The 17,451-nt window shown below is 41.9% G+C and overlaps 1 protein-coding gene across 3 annotated transcripts in view; it reads right to left on the minus strand.

Annotated features, from left to right (window-relative positions):
- Nucleotides 1-17,348, minus strand: part of DHRS3 (dehydrogenase/reductase 3) — a 30,217-nt gene extending 12,869 nt beyond the window's left edge. Inside the window, exons 1-2 of one of the 3 annotated variants that reach the window (XM_017735037.1) lie at nucleotides 17,105-17,348; nucleotides 16,385-16,744 (exon numbers count right to left, since the gene is read on the minus strand). In XM_017735037.1, the coding sequence (XP_017590526.1) occupies nucleotides 16,385-16,657 (273 nt within the window). In that variant the 5' untranslated portion in view covers nucleotides 16,658-16,744; nucleotides 17,105-17,348. Of the gene's footprint in view, nucleotides 1-14,022; nucleotides 15,717-16,384 lie in introns of those variants that run through there. The other 2 variants (XM_008634260.2, XM_017735038.1) reach the window with 2 other exon arrangements.
- Nucleotides 17,349-17,451: the final 103 nt, after the last annotated feature.

Genomic DNA, 17,451 nt, shown 5'->3' on the forward strand with positions numbered 1-17,451 from the left:
GGACTCATTTAACTCTGGATTTAATCTGCTAATGAGGCCTGCCCCGAGGTCGGAGGGGAGTCAGAGGGAAGAGTTTTGCTGCTGTTGGACTAAGGTAAGGCTGCCTAACAGAGACCTGCACTGGCTTCGTGCCAGAAGCCCCAATCCTGCAGGGCCAAAGCCTGACTTTCACCATAACACAAGAAGAGTTATGCTTCTGGCCACCGCAAAATCAGATAAAGCCACTAATTTATATAAACTGGTCTAGATTGAAACTGCTATGAACCACAATATAAACACGTGATCAATGCTTCCAGAGACTGAAGGATATTACTGGTGCAGGACACAAGGTTAGAGCTAACTGTACATCATTTACAAGGCTAGTTAACTTGTTTGGTCCGATTTTATTGCTAGCACAATTCAAGAACAGCAGCAAAGGAACACTGCCCTTTTACATCATCAATTATTTTGGCACTGTATCTTCAGCAAACCTGCTGTGCTAGAATTTCTGCCTCCAGTGAGCTGGAGCAGTACTGGAAAGGTGTCCCACCACAAACTTCTGAGACTGAACATCTGCTATTTCTAGGCACTCCCCTTGGGTTATCTGGGTTGTATTTGAGTAAAGAACTGTTCACCCTTGGTCCTTTACAACACAAGGTGAGCTGTGATTAGCAGATATAACTTCCATGCCGAAAGTTTCTCCATTTTACGATTCATAAAGCAATTCTCTGATATAATCTGAAGACACTGAAAGATTAAAGTGTTGCAGAGACACGAACGCCCTTCCTGCCTGATCTCATTATTGCTGCCTCCACAAATCAACCACAACTCCCAGCCCCAGATCAGCAGAGATAGGAAGTAGTTGGTAGGTCAACACATTTCATTCCCCCTTTGAACCTCCTTCCTAGTCCAGTGGAACAAAAGTTGCTCTGTGTGAGCTGGTATCTGTAATTGCACAGACCTTTGTTCAAACACAGAAAGCCTTTCTGCGCCCAACACTCAGGGTTCCTGCATACTTTTAGGAAGTACAAAGTGTAGATAATCCACTGAAGTATGCCAGTCTTATCCCCCTATATTTACAAAGTCTGGTAGTACTAACTCACAGCCTGTCCTCCGAAAAAATGCATTCCAGTGTGACCCATAATCCTGGCAGAGTTTTGCATATCGTGAGAAAGGGAGGCTAAATCCCACAGCCTCAAAAGCTCCATGTCTTTTGCCTGTCAATGGCAAAACGGTTTTCTCCTCCACCCCTTCCCCTCTCTTGGCCCCAGGCAAAGGCAGACAAGTTCTTTCAGGAGTTCTCCATGGGAGAGGCAGCTAAAGGCAGATTACTGGAAGAGGGAAAGGTGTAGCCCTGCAGTGTGAAAAGCCAATCTTTGCTTTAGAAAGGAAAAAAAAACCTTGTGATGCCTGAAGTAGGTCAAAATACTTAACCCAGCCCCTTAGTGACACTTTTATAAAGGTAAGCAAACAAAGCAGGCCAGTGGCAAATTTTTCTCAGCTCCCACAGTGAGTATCAAAGCTGCAAGGGACAGGTATGAGAAAGGTTGCACGTTAACATGGAGAATCAAGAGAGTAAGCCTGTTTTTCTATTTTACACACAAGCCTTTCTAGATTACTATCTAGAAGTTGTAAAGTCTGTAAGAATTGAATTTAAATTTAATCCTGCCACCCTGGTAAACACAAGCCACAGACTTTATTATAAACTGGTTTGAGTTAAGGCCAGGAGTAACACACAGTAATGAGATTAAAAGTTAGGGCTAAAGAGACTTCAGAAGGAGACTAAAAGAGTGAATTCCAATCCTTTTCGTCTAGAGGCAGAATTTTTATTACTTTATATGTTGACTTAGCACTCAATGGGATTAACATTATTCACCTAAACAACAGTCAATTCCAGTTGTACCCCAGTCACCCTTTTTTTCCTCTGAAAGAAACCAAACAGCACCTAAAAAAATCACAGAGGAGTATGTCAACACCTGCCTGCTATTCAACAGAGACCTTCCTTGGAAAGAAAATGTGTGATTTTCTGTCTGCACACAGGCATTTAAGACCAGCTCCCCCTAAAGAAGGGAACAAATGCCCACTGTTCTCCCAGTCAGGACTATTTAAGGACAGGTGGCCCCTTGCTGACTTTTTTTTTCCAATGTTTTTTCCAATTGCTTTCGTCTGCAGCACGAACTGCTACTCCAGACTGCCTTGGGAGCGACTCTTCCCAGCTCTGCTCGGAGCAGAGGAGGAAGGGGAAGGGTGAGGGTTGTTTGCAAGGAGAGGTCAGGCAGGAGTCAGCCTTTACAATCCCATTAACGCTGGGACAGGGTCAAACCGAGTGCACGTTCCAACAAAAAGCACCAAGTGGCCACAAACTGTCACCCTGCAAAGGTCCCTGGAAGCATCTGTGGGGGAAGAAAGGACAGACATTTAATGGTGAATGTCTTGCCACACCATGTGTGAGAACCGGCCGCTGCTCCAGGGATCCAAAGCACACAAAGAGATATCCCGCAGTAAAATTCTCTGGCTGGAGAGCAGGAAGAAGTGGCGTATCTGGGGGTGGGGAGAGGGGTAATGTTAGAAAAGTTCTGTATTTGAGGTAAGGGTTTGGAGACATCCACCAATAGAAATATAATACTCCACCCTGCAAAAATAACTAGTGTGCTGCTGCCGCCTCCGTTTGCTTGGCATGGCATCCCTATAATCCAGATTCCTATAAAAATGTCCACAGAGATCTCAGGAAATTGTGGGGAGGGTAAATATGCAGGTGCAGAAAGCCCTTCTGTCCTGCATGCACAGCAGACAGGATGAAGGGATAGAAAGTCAGTAAATAACATTTCAAAGGGGAAAAAGAAATTACTGCCATGGTCATACAGGACATTTCAGCATCACTGAAGGTTTGCTGTGTGCACATTTTCCTTCCAAAATGCTGCATTATTATTTTTACTTATTGGATATAACTCTACAGGTAAAGAATTCTTACCATGTGGCAGGCTAAAAGTTCATTGTAACAGAGTTAAACATTTACTACAACACAAAGTTATGTCTACACCGAACAGTAACTGTTTGTTTTTGGAAAGCTAAAGAAGTCCGAAAGTTTAGAGTACAGGGTAATGTTAGAAGAAAGGGACATGGGGAATTAAAAAGTGGCTCCAATACAGCATTATTTCACCTCACTAGGCAAAACTGCCCACAAGTTGCCTCTTCAACCAACAATTAACTGAAAAGTCTGCACTTCTAAACTAACAAAATGGAAAAATCTGACAATATAAATGTATGGAAAAGAAGAATTAAAGAGCTACAAACTGGGTGCTAGTTGGTTGAAGTGGATTCTTCTTTAGAGTTTGCCTTTCTATTTCTGAGACAAATTCTGCAGCAGAGCAGCCTAACCTTGAAATGTTGAAATGCTGGGTGGTTTTAAGTTCTAGTGGAGAGGGCTGGGCACTGCATCCCCCCAGGGACAGCACTGACTCCTAGGCTAGACCCTGCCCAGCTTATAGAAGCATCAATCATGCTGCATTACCAATTTAAAGAATTGTCAGCTTTAATTCAGAACACCTTCAGTTTTGCTCTAAGCTAAATCACGATGAGCAATTCACCAGCACTTCACTTATTTTGGGGAATATAAAAAAAATCCTCTACAAGCTCTGTAAAAATAAAAAATACAAATTTATCAATTAGATGCTATACTCAAAACATCACTGAAAAGAAAAACTAGGGAAGGGTTTAAATTTGTTAAGCTTGGAGAAGGAGTGCAACAAAAACAGCCATGGAAACCTAAGGGTGAATAATGTTCCCAATGCTGTCATTATAAACTGCCCTCCAGAAAGGGCTAAAATATGCTCCAGATCATCCATGTACATAATAGGATTCAGCTCTTGACTGAAAAAATAACTTCTCCCGTGAGGCTACTGGAGAAGTACTGGAGTTAAAATAGCCTGCCTTAAATTTGTGTATAAATTGAACGCCAGCAACTGCTCCAGACAAGCTCCCCTACAAGCCTTTCTTTGCCTCCAGCAAAAGAGAGCTGCTACCATTTTCAAACCATATAAAAGCTGTCAAAAGGTGCCTTTCTTATAAGAATTTTAGTCAAAGAAATAAAGGGCACTGCTTAAGAAGAAAGCTTCAATATTGAAATGCTTAACTGGTTGCCTATCTTTTCATGTGCTTTTCAAAATGTTATTTTTTAATGGTGGCTGTTGCTATGCAACAGGGCAGAATCTCTAAAATCTATTCATGTGTTGTACAAATGGCAGTTTTCAGGACATATTTAACTCTCTCAGTCTATTAAGTCAAAGAAGGAGGATGGGAATCAGAGGACTGTAAGCTCCCAGAGCACACACACCCCCAGGGGTACAGCATGGCTTTAAAAAGGGTCTTTCACTGATTACACAATTTTTTTCAATACACTTTTAAGATAAAGAAGCTACCTTGCTTACAAAAAATGTGAAAACCAGCACAGCTCTGGTTAAATAAAATGATATCTAAATGTAGAAACAAAAGTTATATATATGTTCATTACTTTTATCCAGAAATGATCAAAGCAATTCTAAGCAGATTCTGCCACAATGGCAGTTATTAGAACAAGAGGGGCTGGTAAGGCAGTCACAAATCCAGCTTTAGCATATTCCTAACTTATAGCTGCCTGGAAGTTACCGTCCTTTGGATGTGATTGCATGCTTTTCAGGCCACTGCAATGCAAAATGAAGTTAATTCTCTTCAATGTGAACATATAATCAATTAACTTATCACAGACCATGAGACAAACCTGACTTTCCAATAAAATAAACGATATAATGTACCTGGTCAGTAACTGAGATTTAGCCGAGGGGCAGAAATAGAATATTGAGTGACAGTAATTCTCGGTGTGTTCAAAGGCAGTCACAAGCACAGCTCTTTGCCTGAAGAGTTCCCTCCCTACCAGCAGCTTCAGAGCATTGGGGATCTGGAGACTGCTCCAAGAAAGTGTGTGAAATTTAGCCCTAAAAAACAGGCTTATTTTTGGTTGACTCACATTCACTGTAGGACAATCTTCGCTTCCACTTAAATATAAGTGACAAACCCAACTGAAGTAATGGCCTGAAGGACAGCAATCCCCATGTGCAGCAGTGGGAGATCTGGGATGGATTGCCAGTGTTGGAATTGCACTCAGAAACATGGATCCTGAAACAAGTAACACCACTTGGCCTAAAATCTGAGACTCAAATGCAAACCAAAAGTTTGCAGATTGTTTTAACTGATTTTACTGATTCCAGTGCTAAAGAAGCCATTCTGACTTCATCCTGAATATATCAACTCCCTCTGAAATGGATCCTTTTTCAGTCTATAACCAGCATTCTGATTATTTAGTCCCATTACAATTTCAACAACAACTTGAAATTGTGTAGTCTATAATTTGATATAATTTATTTTTTAAATGTAATTTATTTTCAGTGGTTAAGAATTTTCTATCTCTTATTGTCCCTTTCAAGTCAGTGAGGAAGAGAAACTAAAATCCCTTTATAGATGTAAGATGCTCTTCTAAATTTATGATTTTGCACAAATGCTGGACTAAGATGAAACCGTGTTAGTGGTCAAAGGCATCAGGAAAGCTCAGTGAGAGCTGTAAACAAGTGCAGTGATGTCAGGAGGAGCTGGCTGACCCACTGCTGAACTCTGGGCTCTGAAGTACACGCAAGGTGCCAGATCCCTTTCCCACACATGTGTGCACACATACACACACATCCCCCTCCTTTCAGCAGAAAAGGTGTCACAGAACAATCTGCCACAGTTGCACATCATCATCCAGGGAAATAAACCCTGGAACCCCTTTTGACGGCTAAAGAGTTTGCTTTTGAAGAGACAAACCTACTTCCATAAGCACATCAAATATAAACACAGCACGGACAGCAGTCTCTAAGGGGCCTGGATTACAATCCAATAACAAGCAGCAGAAAGCTACAGCATTGCACAAGCAGCACATCCCAACCCCAAAATCAAACAGCTCGGTTCAGCGAGGCAGGACTTCTGTGTTTCCCAAGGGCCTTGGAAATGTTCTGACATAATTCCTGACAGCTCACTGTGGCCAGAGCCAGCCCTGAGCTATTACCATTTGGGAAAGAAGCACTTGTACCAGCTGGATGTCTTTAATATCCCACTTGGAAGCATGACCTGTCTCCTTAAGGCAGTAAGCTGAGTCTGTCCTCACTGGGAAGGTTTTTTAGGAGCTGGGTACAGGGAATTTGACGTTGTAGTCAATGTCAAACCAAGCTGGTGAAAGGGGATGTCAGGATTTTCTGTTCCCTCTCCACCAAGCTTTGCCCAGGGAAGTGCTGATCAGAGACAAGCTGTCTGTGTTTACTGCCAGCAAGGAGACTGAAATGACAGGTAGAAGACAAACACTAATTTAATGTTCATGTAGAAAGTATCTGTCTTCCCACTGTTATTGCTGATCCATTCTGTTGAAGGTCATGGAAAGAGGAACTGCTCAGTGTCTTTAGAGCAACACTCTTCACTCCCATAATTTAGGCCTGACATATTTGAGTTTTTTCTTGAGGTCCAGTAAAATGATTACCTAAGAATTTCGGCTTTCAGGTAAAGTAGTGCAAGTTTGTCAGCTCCTCAGACACTAAGAAAATCTTGGGCGTACCTAGTGATTCAAAGAGCAAATAGAACAAACCCCAATTATAAGCACACAAAAGATCATGGTTGAGTGGTGACTCCTGACTTCTTAATGTAGGCCTAGCCATAAAGGAGACATTTGCTCCTCAGTGAAGCTTCCGAGAAACACTGAAGAAACACTTCAGTGCCTGAAGTTTGACTCTCTGATACAGGCCAGCGCTCGAAGTTTCGACACCGAGATTCTAGTCCAGGACTTACTGGAAAAGAGGACCTACCAAAAAGGCAAACAGCACCCATGGATACACTTGTGCTGCCCAAGAGAAGGGATGAAGACTGAATGAAAAGTCAAGTTTGAACTCCATTTGCACCCACTTTAAAAGGGTCTTTCACTGAGATAAGGGAAAAAATACACTGTTATCCAGGTCACACCAACTGCCACCCACCTTTATACAGACTCTTTGCAATCTGTGGCTAAAACTATGTCATACTACAGGATAATCACAGCCAGAATCTTTCCAGGCATCATTTTTATACCACTTCAAAATATGTATAATTTTATGTTGGTTAAATGTACTCAGAGGTACAACTGTCACTGATCACACACTGAGAGCCAGGTTTACCTCACAGGCACACACCTAAAGCACAATTGATTCAGCAGAGCTGCATTTGTGCTTTCAAACATGATTTTATTGCTATAAATGGAGCACTGACACATTTGCTCAGGCAGTGTAAGACAACAGAAATCCCTATGTTAACCAAAACAAATAAGCTCTGCAGCACTGCAGTCAATAAATTGTAATTAAGAAGGCGGCAAGAAAAGGGTGGCTGTCCACAAAATTCCATTGTAATTATGCATAGTTTATGGCTAAGATAATGGGATGAACAATTTAAATTAATTACAAACTCTGCCAAGGTACCCATCTATTCCCAAGTCTATTAATTAGAATCAATTTAATCCCCACTGGGATAAAGGTCAAACAACATGTATTTGACCCTTTTCTCCTGGCGTCAGTGTTATCAGCCAATGGATCTGGCAGTGCCTGGGTCTGACTTGTTCGACTCTTCAGGATGTTGACAGGATGCTTTGAAGAACAGAGTCTGGGCCCAGCTAAAAAGATCTCTAATAATTTCTGCTTTATATTCCTGATAAGCACAGGTTTAAAAATGCCAGAGCTTGTTCGCTCTCGGTGGTCAGCTCTGAGGCTGTTTTTCTCTGTCTTGAAGAGTTTTTCTTTTCAGTCTCCCTTTCCTGCAGAAAACCTTGAAGCAGCAATCATGTTAGATTTGTGCTTTCAATTTGGGCCAGGGATCAAAGTGAAAGTGAACACTAAACACTAACTAGCATTTGTTAGTGGATTTTAAAACAAATACTCTAACTCATCCTCAGTACTCAAATACTCAATAATCATTAACTGACATTTTCAAACTGCCCAGAAGGAAAGATACAGAATTTCTAGACCCTTGTCCAATTTTATTGGAAGGAAATCAAGAGAACTATTGCCTTTTTTCCTTCTGCCCATCATTCCTGTAGAATCAATCAACTGGCTACTTCGGTGAACTTCATCATTATCATCTATTTGTCCTCTTTTTTTTTTTTTTTTTTTTTTTTTTTTTTTTTTTTTTTTTTTTGCCTTAATATTTTCATCCCTCTCAGGTTACTGTCAGGCTGAGTTCCTGGTCTTGGCTTTGGCAGTTTGATGTAAAACAAGATAGTTCTTGATGTACCAGCTTTGAATGTTGCTGATCTTTTGAGAAATGGAATTCAGAGTCTATTCAGAGTTTTCTAAGTTCCTCCTTCATAATTTTACTATCCACTGCATAGTATTGCCCTAATAAAGCAGGTTTCCACAGCAGGCTCAAAAATAATAAAATCTTTGATTCCTTTAAAATGTTTTTAGTCAAATGATTAGGACTGTATGCACGGATTATGGTCACTCTTAAAGCAAATTGCTGTGCCTGGCTAATTAAATTAGACATTAGCTCAACAGCATGTTTGATTCTTTTATAATGCAGTAAATACTACCTACAGTGCTTCAGATGGAAATAGTTCTACAAATCTGAGACTTTTTCCTAGCCTGTGCCAGAGCCATGACATAAATGCAACATAAATACACAGCAGTACTTTTACAAGTCACTGTAGGTGATGAAACAATGCAAATAAAATAGGGATGAATCACTTCAGATAAGTAACATGAAACGTTATAGACCAAAACCTTCCTATCAGCCCTGAAGTTCAGAAAATCTGCCTTTTTCCTTTCTGTGGTACAAATAAGACTGAGAATTACGGAATCAGGGTATGGTTGAGGCTCTGGACCTCTGCATGTCCTCTGGTCCAAGTCCCTGCTCAAGATCAAACACCTCATCTACTGCTTTGACCAGGTCAGCTCATTTTGAATTTCACTGCCTCATCCTCCAGCTTGCCAGATCTGAGCCTCTGTTTTCACTTTCAAGGTATTCACTTTCACTTTACCCATGTTCCCATCACTTTTCATTTAGCATCAGGTCTCCTACTGCAGCCTTTACCTCCCAGCATTAATTTTTAGAACAACCTGTTTTCTACCACACGTCCTGCACCTCTCTAAACATTCTTCAAAACCCTTTACTGCTGCTTTTCAAACCCCACCTTAAAACTTCCATTGCTGTGATGCCTCCCCCAAAACTTTAAAGTGGCTCAACGAGTGGTGCTCCAGACTCTGGCTTTAATTAGCAGAGAGTTCTGTGTTGGTACTCATTGTGGCCTTTTGGTTTTTATTTCTACTGTCACATTTATTTATTTTATCCCTGCCAACCCTGAGGCCAGCATTATCTTTTGCTGTTGTTCTTATAGAGCACATTTAGCATCTTTATGCTAAACAGTGTGAAGTCAGTTTTTGAGGCACTGCAATGGCATTAATATATAACCTCATCCTTAAAACTTTAAGACTTTTTACAGCATTGGCACAGTCCTTGTATTTAGTGAGAAGCCTCATTTAACTGCCCTGATGCCAGACCTTCAGCATGTTAAAAAGTGCTGGATCCTGGTGTGCCAACACAGCATGGTCTCATTGGGACACTATTTTCTCATGACATCACCATATCCCGATGGGAGATGACAAGCCTGTAACACGAAGTTCCACTTCTTGTTAACATTATTTATTCTCCTTACAACATACCCAGCAACAAAAAACAGGTATGCTCCAAATCATAAGTTAAAACAGCTCCAGCCCAAGGTGCTTCACAGACACCAAAGATCTGAGAGCTGATAAATTCTGGCAGTGCCTGCCAGGCAGAGACACTTATTCAGCATGTTATTCCAACTGCTGGCCTTGGCACCAGCACCCAGCACAGGCTTCATGCCATCGCAGCCTGGGACTCGAAACAAGGTCTCTTCTGCCCATCCTTAAATCCAATCAACAAAGTAGGGAGCTGCCAACAGGAAGCCATTAAATAAAGCTGCCATCAGGATATAATCTTTGGAGAAATAAAGCCTTTCTGGAGACCGTAAAGCCACCCAATCAGATCTGTGCTCTTATAGTTTACCAAAAGTTTCAAATTAATGTATTATTTTGCATGACATGGAAAAACATTCACTCCTCAGTTCTTCTCACGTACTTCTGGTTGCTGGTAAGTTGTGACATGCTCTAATAGTTCACTGTAAGATTAAGTGCTTAAATTTAAGAAAGATTAAAGTAACCATCATTTAACATATCCCTGAAGCTGCTGCATTCCTATGGTGGTTTTTTTCTAACCACACACAACAGGAGATTAATCACCTACAGCCTGATATTTGCACTACAGGTAAATATTCTCATTGCACTACAATATCTACAGCATAGAATATGTGCACTTTCCTTTTAGATTACATTATCTTTTTCACATAATGTCAGATTGCTTTTTCCAAATGGTTACTTACTTTTTTGCATTTCAAAATGACTGCAGAGAAAGCCATTAGACACGTGGGCTGTATGTCACTGTGGTACCACCACAGGGCAAGAAAAGCATTCAGAATGGGCACAGATGCTCACCTGGCAACAACTGTATTAGCATTGAAATCTAAATATATATATATGTAAAAATTTTACACTGAGTCTTTTAAAAATTATTATCCACCAGGCCACCTTAACACAGTGCACCACACTGGCATATTGCACTGCGTAATGTACATCAGAACTGCATCCATTTCTTTTACAAAATTAATTTTAAAGGCTTTCTGACTTCATTACGATAGGTCATGATGCCTGTTAAAAACAAGTACATGGTGATTAATCAGATTCTGAGGAAAATCAGGTCCTCTCAGCTCTGAAGGCATGTAATTTTAAACCAGTTCTTTTCCTTCTATCAGGACTAATCTTCTCTGGGGTGGCCAGATCAGGTCTAGTCATGTTCTGAGCTGAGAAGGAATGAATGTGTCAGAAATCAGTTATTACTTGCAGAACAAAAGTGTCTCCTTGACAACTGGCCCAGCACAATGGATTTTAAAGCTGACAGACGCAGAAGGGCTTGCTGGGATTCCTGCAGAGATCTCATGCCTTCCCATCCCTTCCCCACTCCCCCAGCACATGGTCAGGAATTATACACCTTTGTACATTACAAAAGAAAGGCTTCCAGGTTTGGAACACTACAGCCCTTCTGGATGAAGTCCGGGGCACATTTCCATTCCTGTCTGCCAGGAATTTGATGCCAGGCAAGAGATACTCTCCAGTGCAGTTTAGTTAAGAGTCTTCTAGAGGCCCTGAAAGTGCAACCAGAGATGAATGTTTGAGAGTGACCAATACTTTAAGTCATTTTGGAATAAGAACTCTTACTAAATCCATGGGAGACGCTTATAGCTTTTGTCCTGCACCTCAAAAAAAGGTGCAGGACAGTAGCAGTGGCTGTCTTTTGCCCTCACTTCAGGAGATCGGTATTGTAATATCCAGTCTAGTCACAGTGCAGTTAATCCTTGATCATATAGTATTGGTATGTGTTATAAAGCTTTTAGAAGACATATACTAATTCATACAAATCAGGACAATGATATAGGGGCCCTTCACTTAAGAGTTGGACTCAATGATCCTTGTGGGGTCCCTTCTAACTCAGAATATTCTGTGAAATAATATGTCAACATGATTCATAAAGACCAAAGTGAAATATTCGTAGGCCTACAGATGCAGTTTGTGTGGGAGGAGTGTGCCATTGATAAACTCATTTCAAAACTTGCCAAATTTTCCATTACTGGGAATACAAGTCTAAATTCTAAGACCTGGTAGCATTTTTTTACGTAACCTCTCTCCAATACTCTCAGCCTAAACACAAAATAGCCTCAAATCTCACAGAGCTAAACCCCTCCAATTATACAAGGCTTTCAAGCACTTGTAGTTCCTCTGAGGTTTTCAATTCTGTTGGAGAAAGTGGAACACTGAGGGAAGCTCCAGGTTCCAACAGCAGTGTGGACTTGCACAGCTCTCATCCTTGGTGCTCCCCAATTGCCACTGAACTGAAAGAGGACAGCACAACCAAATGACAAGAAATCTTCCAAAATGCAGACACTGAGGTCTGACTTTGGAAAATGTTGTGAAAATACTGATGGAAAGAACAGCTGAGATTTCAGGGTTGTTAGGCTTTTTTGGAAAGGCCCAAGAAACTCTTCCAAAGTCACTGTCAGATAAACAAGAATACTACATTACATATTAGAGTGGGGGAATCTGTTTCTGTCCTATCATTAACATCTTTTTCAGTTACTTTTATTAGGTTTTGTTGACATTTAAAAATGCAGAATGCCTACGAATCAAGCATCCCCTTCCTGTTCAATCACACCTCAAATTAGATAATCTGTGAACAAAGTAAATTAAAATGACAAGGAAAATTTTTAGAGATCAAGGTTTTCTAGATGAAAACCTAACAAAGAGCAAGACATACAAAAGACGTAGGAATCAAAAGTTTTTCACTAGAGACCATCAAAACCACAGCTGACAATTCCCTGGCAAAGGCACTATAATGAAACTTCTGTAGGAAAAGCAAATGGCTTTGAGGAAACCAGGAGCAGTTTCCCACTCTACTGAGCAGTGAATGAACCCATTCAGTCCCTACACCCCCTGACTGTTCACATCTGCAGAGGGTTGTTCTCCAACACAAGAAATACTGTTCAAAGGGGCCAGTCTTCCCAATATTAACTGGATTATACAGTACAGTCTTTGCAAAACACCATTAGGCTTTGGAAGTGGATTTTTATTTCATAGGCATTAAATCATAAACTCATAAAAGTCTCTCCTTCTCCCATTTCATTAACACAGACATTCCCTGCCATTCTGGCTCACTAGAGTATCACCAGCTATGAGCCTTGAGAGAGCTACCAGTGTGTGAGACTGAGGCAGAGGTGATGCTCCATTGACCAAATACTTTTAAGGTACAGTCAAATTCTCAAGAGTTAAAGCAAGCAACAGTGAGGATTTTGAATTTTGCAAGCAACCAAGAAGGAACTGAAAGCAGAAAGTTAATTTCTCCAGCAATTCAGCCACAGCAAAGTAGCTTCTCAGCCAGCACTTATGAATCTGGACACATCTCTGGCAAGTTGGATTACAACACTTGAGCACTTCCGGAGAAAAGTCAGTGCTGTTCATCCCTCATAATAATACTAACATGTCCTGGATCATCTGTAACCACTTCATCTCTGCATACAGCTCATTTACATGCTCTTGGCTTTTTCCAGAAGTGCTCCAGGAAGCATTTCAATACACAGTGCCTCCCAGGACCAAGTAGTTCTTGACAACTACTTGAAATTACAAATGGAGTATGGATCCTTTGACTTGTCAGTGTACACCTGAACAGGGATGATCTGATTATTAAAGTCTCTCATGGCCTAAAAATTGCTGACCGTCTTAATTGAAAAAAACAGAACATACACTTCTGAAACTGCAAGTAGAAGTGGCACTGCTTTGTGCCCTTATTGGCCATTTCTTTGGAGAGGCCAATGAACAACTGTGAGAAAAGAAACATCACCTGAGAAGGAAATGTCTCCTAGACATTTATCTATCCAAGTCACATTTGAGGAACAGTGGCAGAGCAATGGGGGTAAAGAATGAGAATCAGTATGGATTTACAAGATCATGCCCAAGAGACTTCCATTCCATTAGATTGAGAATTTTAGTCTCCATGCTCATCAATCAAGCAGAAGACATTGTATTTCCATTCGCATAAACCCTTTTGGGATTTATTTCTTGTCATCTTCATAGCTTTAAATGCAAGATCAAATTTGACAGTAGAGGAGTTGCAGATGTGACAATTGATAATCTTGTGAGATACAACATTTGCCACCTTGCGTGAAAATGGCTCCAATACATCTCACTTGTGAGCAACAAAACCAGCCTCTGAAACTGAGTGTAAGATGAAATCCCATCCAGCTTAATTACCAGAGAAGTTTCATATGCTCACAGTCCCAACTAACTTATCTTTCTGAAGATTGTAATCTCAAAAATATGGTTATATATCGCCGCCTACCTCCAAAACCCCGCCACTATGTCTGTGTACGCAGGCGCTGGGAGCACTTGGTCAGGACACGCTGCACACCCTCCACCAGAACGTGAGCCCGCGGCACTGCTGCCAACCGCCTCCATGGCACGCTGGGCTTGGCCCCAGAATTCCACGCCTTTGCTGGCAGTCTTTTTCTAAACCTGGAATATGGTGACTACACCATCTGATAATCAGAATCTGTTCTAAATTATTTATTATGATCAATAATTCAAGCTTAGCATATTATTGTAAAACTGTTAAGAGTGTAAAAAGAGAAAACCAGTCAATTTTCACAAGCCTTATCAAAAGATGACTTGCTAGACATTGCAAGCCTTTTTCATTTCTTTTTGATTGTCAAAGGCAAAGTGTAAAATTGAAGAGGAGTGCCAAGCAGAAGGTTGTGCACGGTACATGGAGACTGCATAAAATCCACAAATGTAGGGTTGAGCACAGAAGCAGGAAAGAAATGAAATCTCAGAGCAAAGGGAAAGCAAACTACCACATGTAGGTAAAATTGGCATTAAAACTGCTAAGGAGAATATGCCAACTTTGGTGTTCTCACCACAGGCTGACAGGCAATGCCACTACCAGGGGAATCAGAACTTGCTGAGTTCCATATTTGACTGACTGGATACCATGATGTAACTGAAAAGAAAATCTAATTCAAATTGAGTCAATGCAAAGACTTAAACACCTTGATGACACACATGAAAACATCCCAAAAGGCAAAACACCCCAAAGTTCTAACCAATAACTAGCAACACAGAGTGTTTCAGAACATCAAATGAGACAAGTACAAAGGTTCCCAATAATTATTCTCATTTATTCTTTCCTTGTACAATACATAGAGATTTTGTAGATAGGACACACAGATAGACTACAGTCTGTGTCTGTTTACAGTAATTCCATCCTCAGCTCTCTCTCAAACAGCCCTGTCTCCTTTTGGCCCCTGTCCCCTGGCTCCTCAGGGCCATTGTTCAGCTCCCAGCTCAACTGCAGCAAAACAGCTCTTAAATGTACTGTAGAAATGGTGGCACTTTAATGCCAGAGCTCAGCATAGCAACCAGCCGCCCTAAATAAATAAATAATGAAGCGTGGTATTCCAAGAGATAATATAAATACACTTTCAGCAAATTGCTTGGGTCCAAAGGTCAGTCAACTTGTTTGCTCTGACTCCCAGAATGTGTAAATCTCAACATGATGTTTAAACACAAACACAGACAAACATCAAAGTTCAATGCTGACATATTTTACACCTCCGAGTTACATGCCAGAATAGCTCTGTACCACACAGAGAAAACTGTAATGCATGTGTAAGGAAGTGACAAAACACTATCCTGAACTAAATCCAAATTTTTTTCTTTAAATAGCCTCTCATTCTGTATTTTTCCTCTTCTTTCTTCTCTATTTACTCTCATTCATCCTCTCACACAGAGAAGTATTTGTGCAGCTGTCTAATTTCACCAGTCCTCCCCTCAATTACCAATAAAGGGGGAGATGAAACTTTCCATCCCAAGACTCATTTCAGGGATGTGTTCCTGTATCCCCTGACTGATTCACACATAGGGACATACCTGTACTTACAAACCACAAAGTTTCAAGGTAAACCACCAATTCCTGAGCAAGAGAATGGACCCACCAGCTACGCTGGCACTTCTGGGCTCCTGTGCAGACAGACCACTCTCAGCTGCTCTCCTAAAGGAAACGTGCAAATAATCCTACAGCTCCCACTCAAGCTGTGCTGTTCTTGCTAGGTTCTCATTCATCTTCCATTTGAACAGCTCTGGGCTGCCCAAAAGTGAAATACAAGGGACTTCAGGAAGCACAAGAAATTACTTTCACAAATGGAAGCCCATCAGGGTGAAAGGGAACGCTTTTCCCCACCATCCCAGAGCCACCTGCCCCTCTCCTCTGGGGTGATACACCTGGATATGATCCTGATAGATGAGGGCTCTCTGTACATGACCCCCATGACCAGCAGTGCCAGGAAGAAGCCCAGGAAACAGCAATGGAAGTGAGCACTGGCTCCATGCATGAGAATTGCTCAGCTCTCCTTCCCTTGCCACAGGAAACCTGGCTGAGGCAAAAACCTCTCCTTTGTCAGCAGAGGGGGATTCACGAGGGGGACCTTTCTCACCATCGCATTTTCACGGATGAGACAGGGAAAGGCAGGATGCAGGGATGGAGGAGTGGGCAACTTCTGAAATGTAATTGATGTAACAACTCAGTTCTGCAAAATGAGAGCCTCTCTCACCTTTCCCAAGTGATCCCACCAATCCCACCTAGAGGTGAGGGAACAGGGCTCCCTGGCAGAGCAGCAGGTGGGCGCTCCCCTCCCCTCCCTGCTCACCTTCCTGGCTCCTCTCCTGGCGAATTCCCGGGCCAGGTGCCGGCCGATGCCTCGGCCCCCGCCGGTGACCAGCACGTTCTCCTGGGACAGGTCTCGCAGTTTGGGTGGCAGCACCAGGCACACGGCAGCTTTCACCATCAGATACACCATCTGCACCGGGAACAGCAGCAGGGCGCCCAGCCACTTCCAGATCATCCTCTTCTCCCAGGCAAAGTTCTCTTCCAAACCTCCACAAAACCAAGCTGACAGAGGACGAAAAGCAATACCCTTCATGCACCCCCAGATGGGTGACAAGTCTTCAACCCCCTTCCAAAACTTGGGGGCAAGACGTTCTTGGACTGGAAAAATCCTTCTCTCCCCCTACAAAAAAAAGAATGTAGGAGTAAAGTAGTGCAGAAGACCAAGTCACTCCCCTGTTTCTTGATCGGTGTCCTCTGGGATTGTCACATGCAGGTAAAACGGTTTCCTTGCTTTTTAACAGGAGAGCTTTTTTTTAATTAAAAGAGAGAGAAAAAAAAGAGTAAAATTAAAAGTAGCCATACATCCCTCCGCTGCAAAGACCCACATAAAAATCCAGGATCCAAAGGAAAGGTTTTTATATTTGGAAAAATAAAATAAAGCAGCCTATGTCTCCAAATTTCAGCCTGCAGTGCCTTCCAGGCAGCTCATTTCTATTCTTAGACTCAGGAAATTGCTTAAATAAGACAGAATTGCCAGGACCTTCTTTTTAAGAAAGGCTCTATTCAGGGTGAGGTTGTTGTTTTTGTTTTAATATCTATAAATATCTATAGACGTTCTGTCCTGAGCCGGCTGCAAAGGTTGAGCTGATCACCGCCTCTCTCTGCCCCCTCTCCCGGTTTTTTCACTTGGAGTGTCTGATCACAGAGCAGGAATTACGCCGTGCACTAGTTCAGCTCTGGCTCTTACTCATTTCTGCCTATTGCTGTCTCTGCCGCTCAGGGCCGCGGCGCTGGGGAGCTTTTATACCCCATTAATCCTGATTGACAGTTAAAGTGTCGGGGCGATTTCACTACTGTTCCTGGGAGTGGCTGCTGCTCTGCCCTCCC

Source organism: Corvus brachyrhynchos, unplaced genomic scaffold (assembly GCF_000691975.1).
Source record: "Corvus brachyrhynchos isolate BGI_N302 unplaced genomic scaffold, ASM69197v1 scaffold395, whole genome shotgun sequence".
Classification (NCBI taxonomy): Eukaryota; Metazoa; Chordata; class Aves; order Passeriformes; family Corvidae; genus Corvus; species Corvus brachyrhynchos.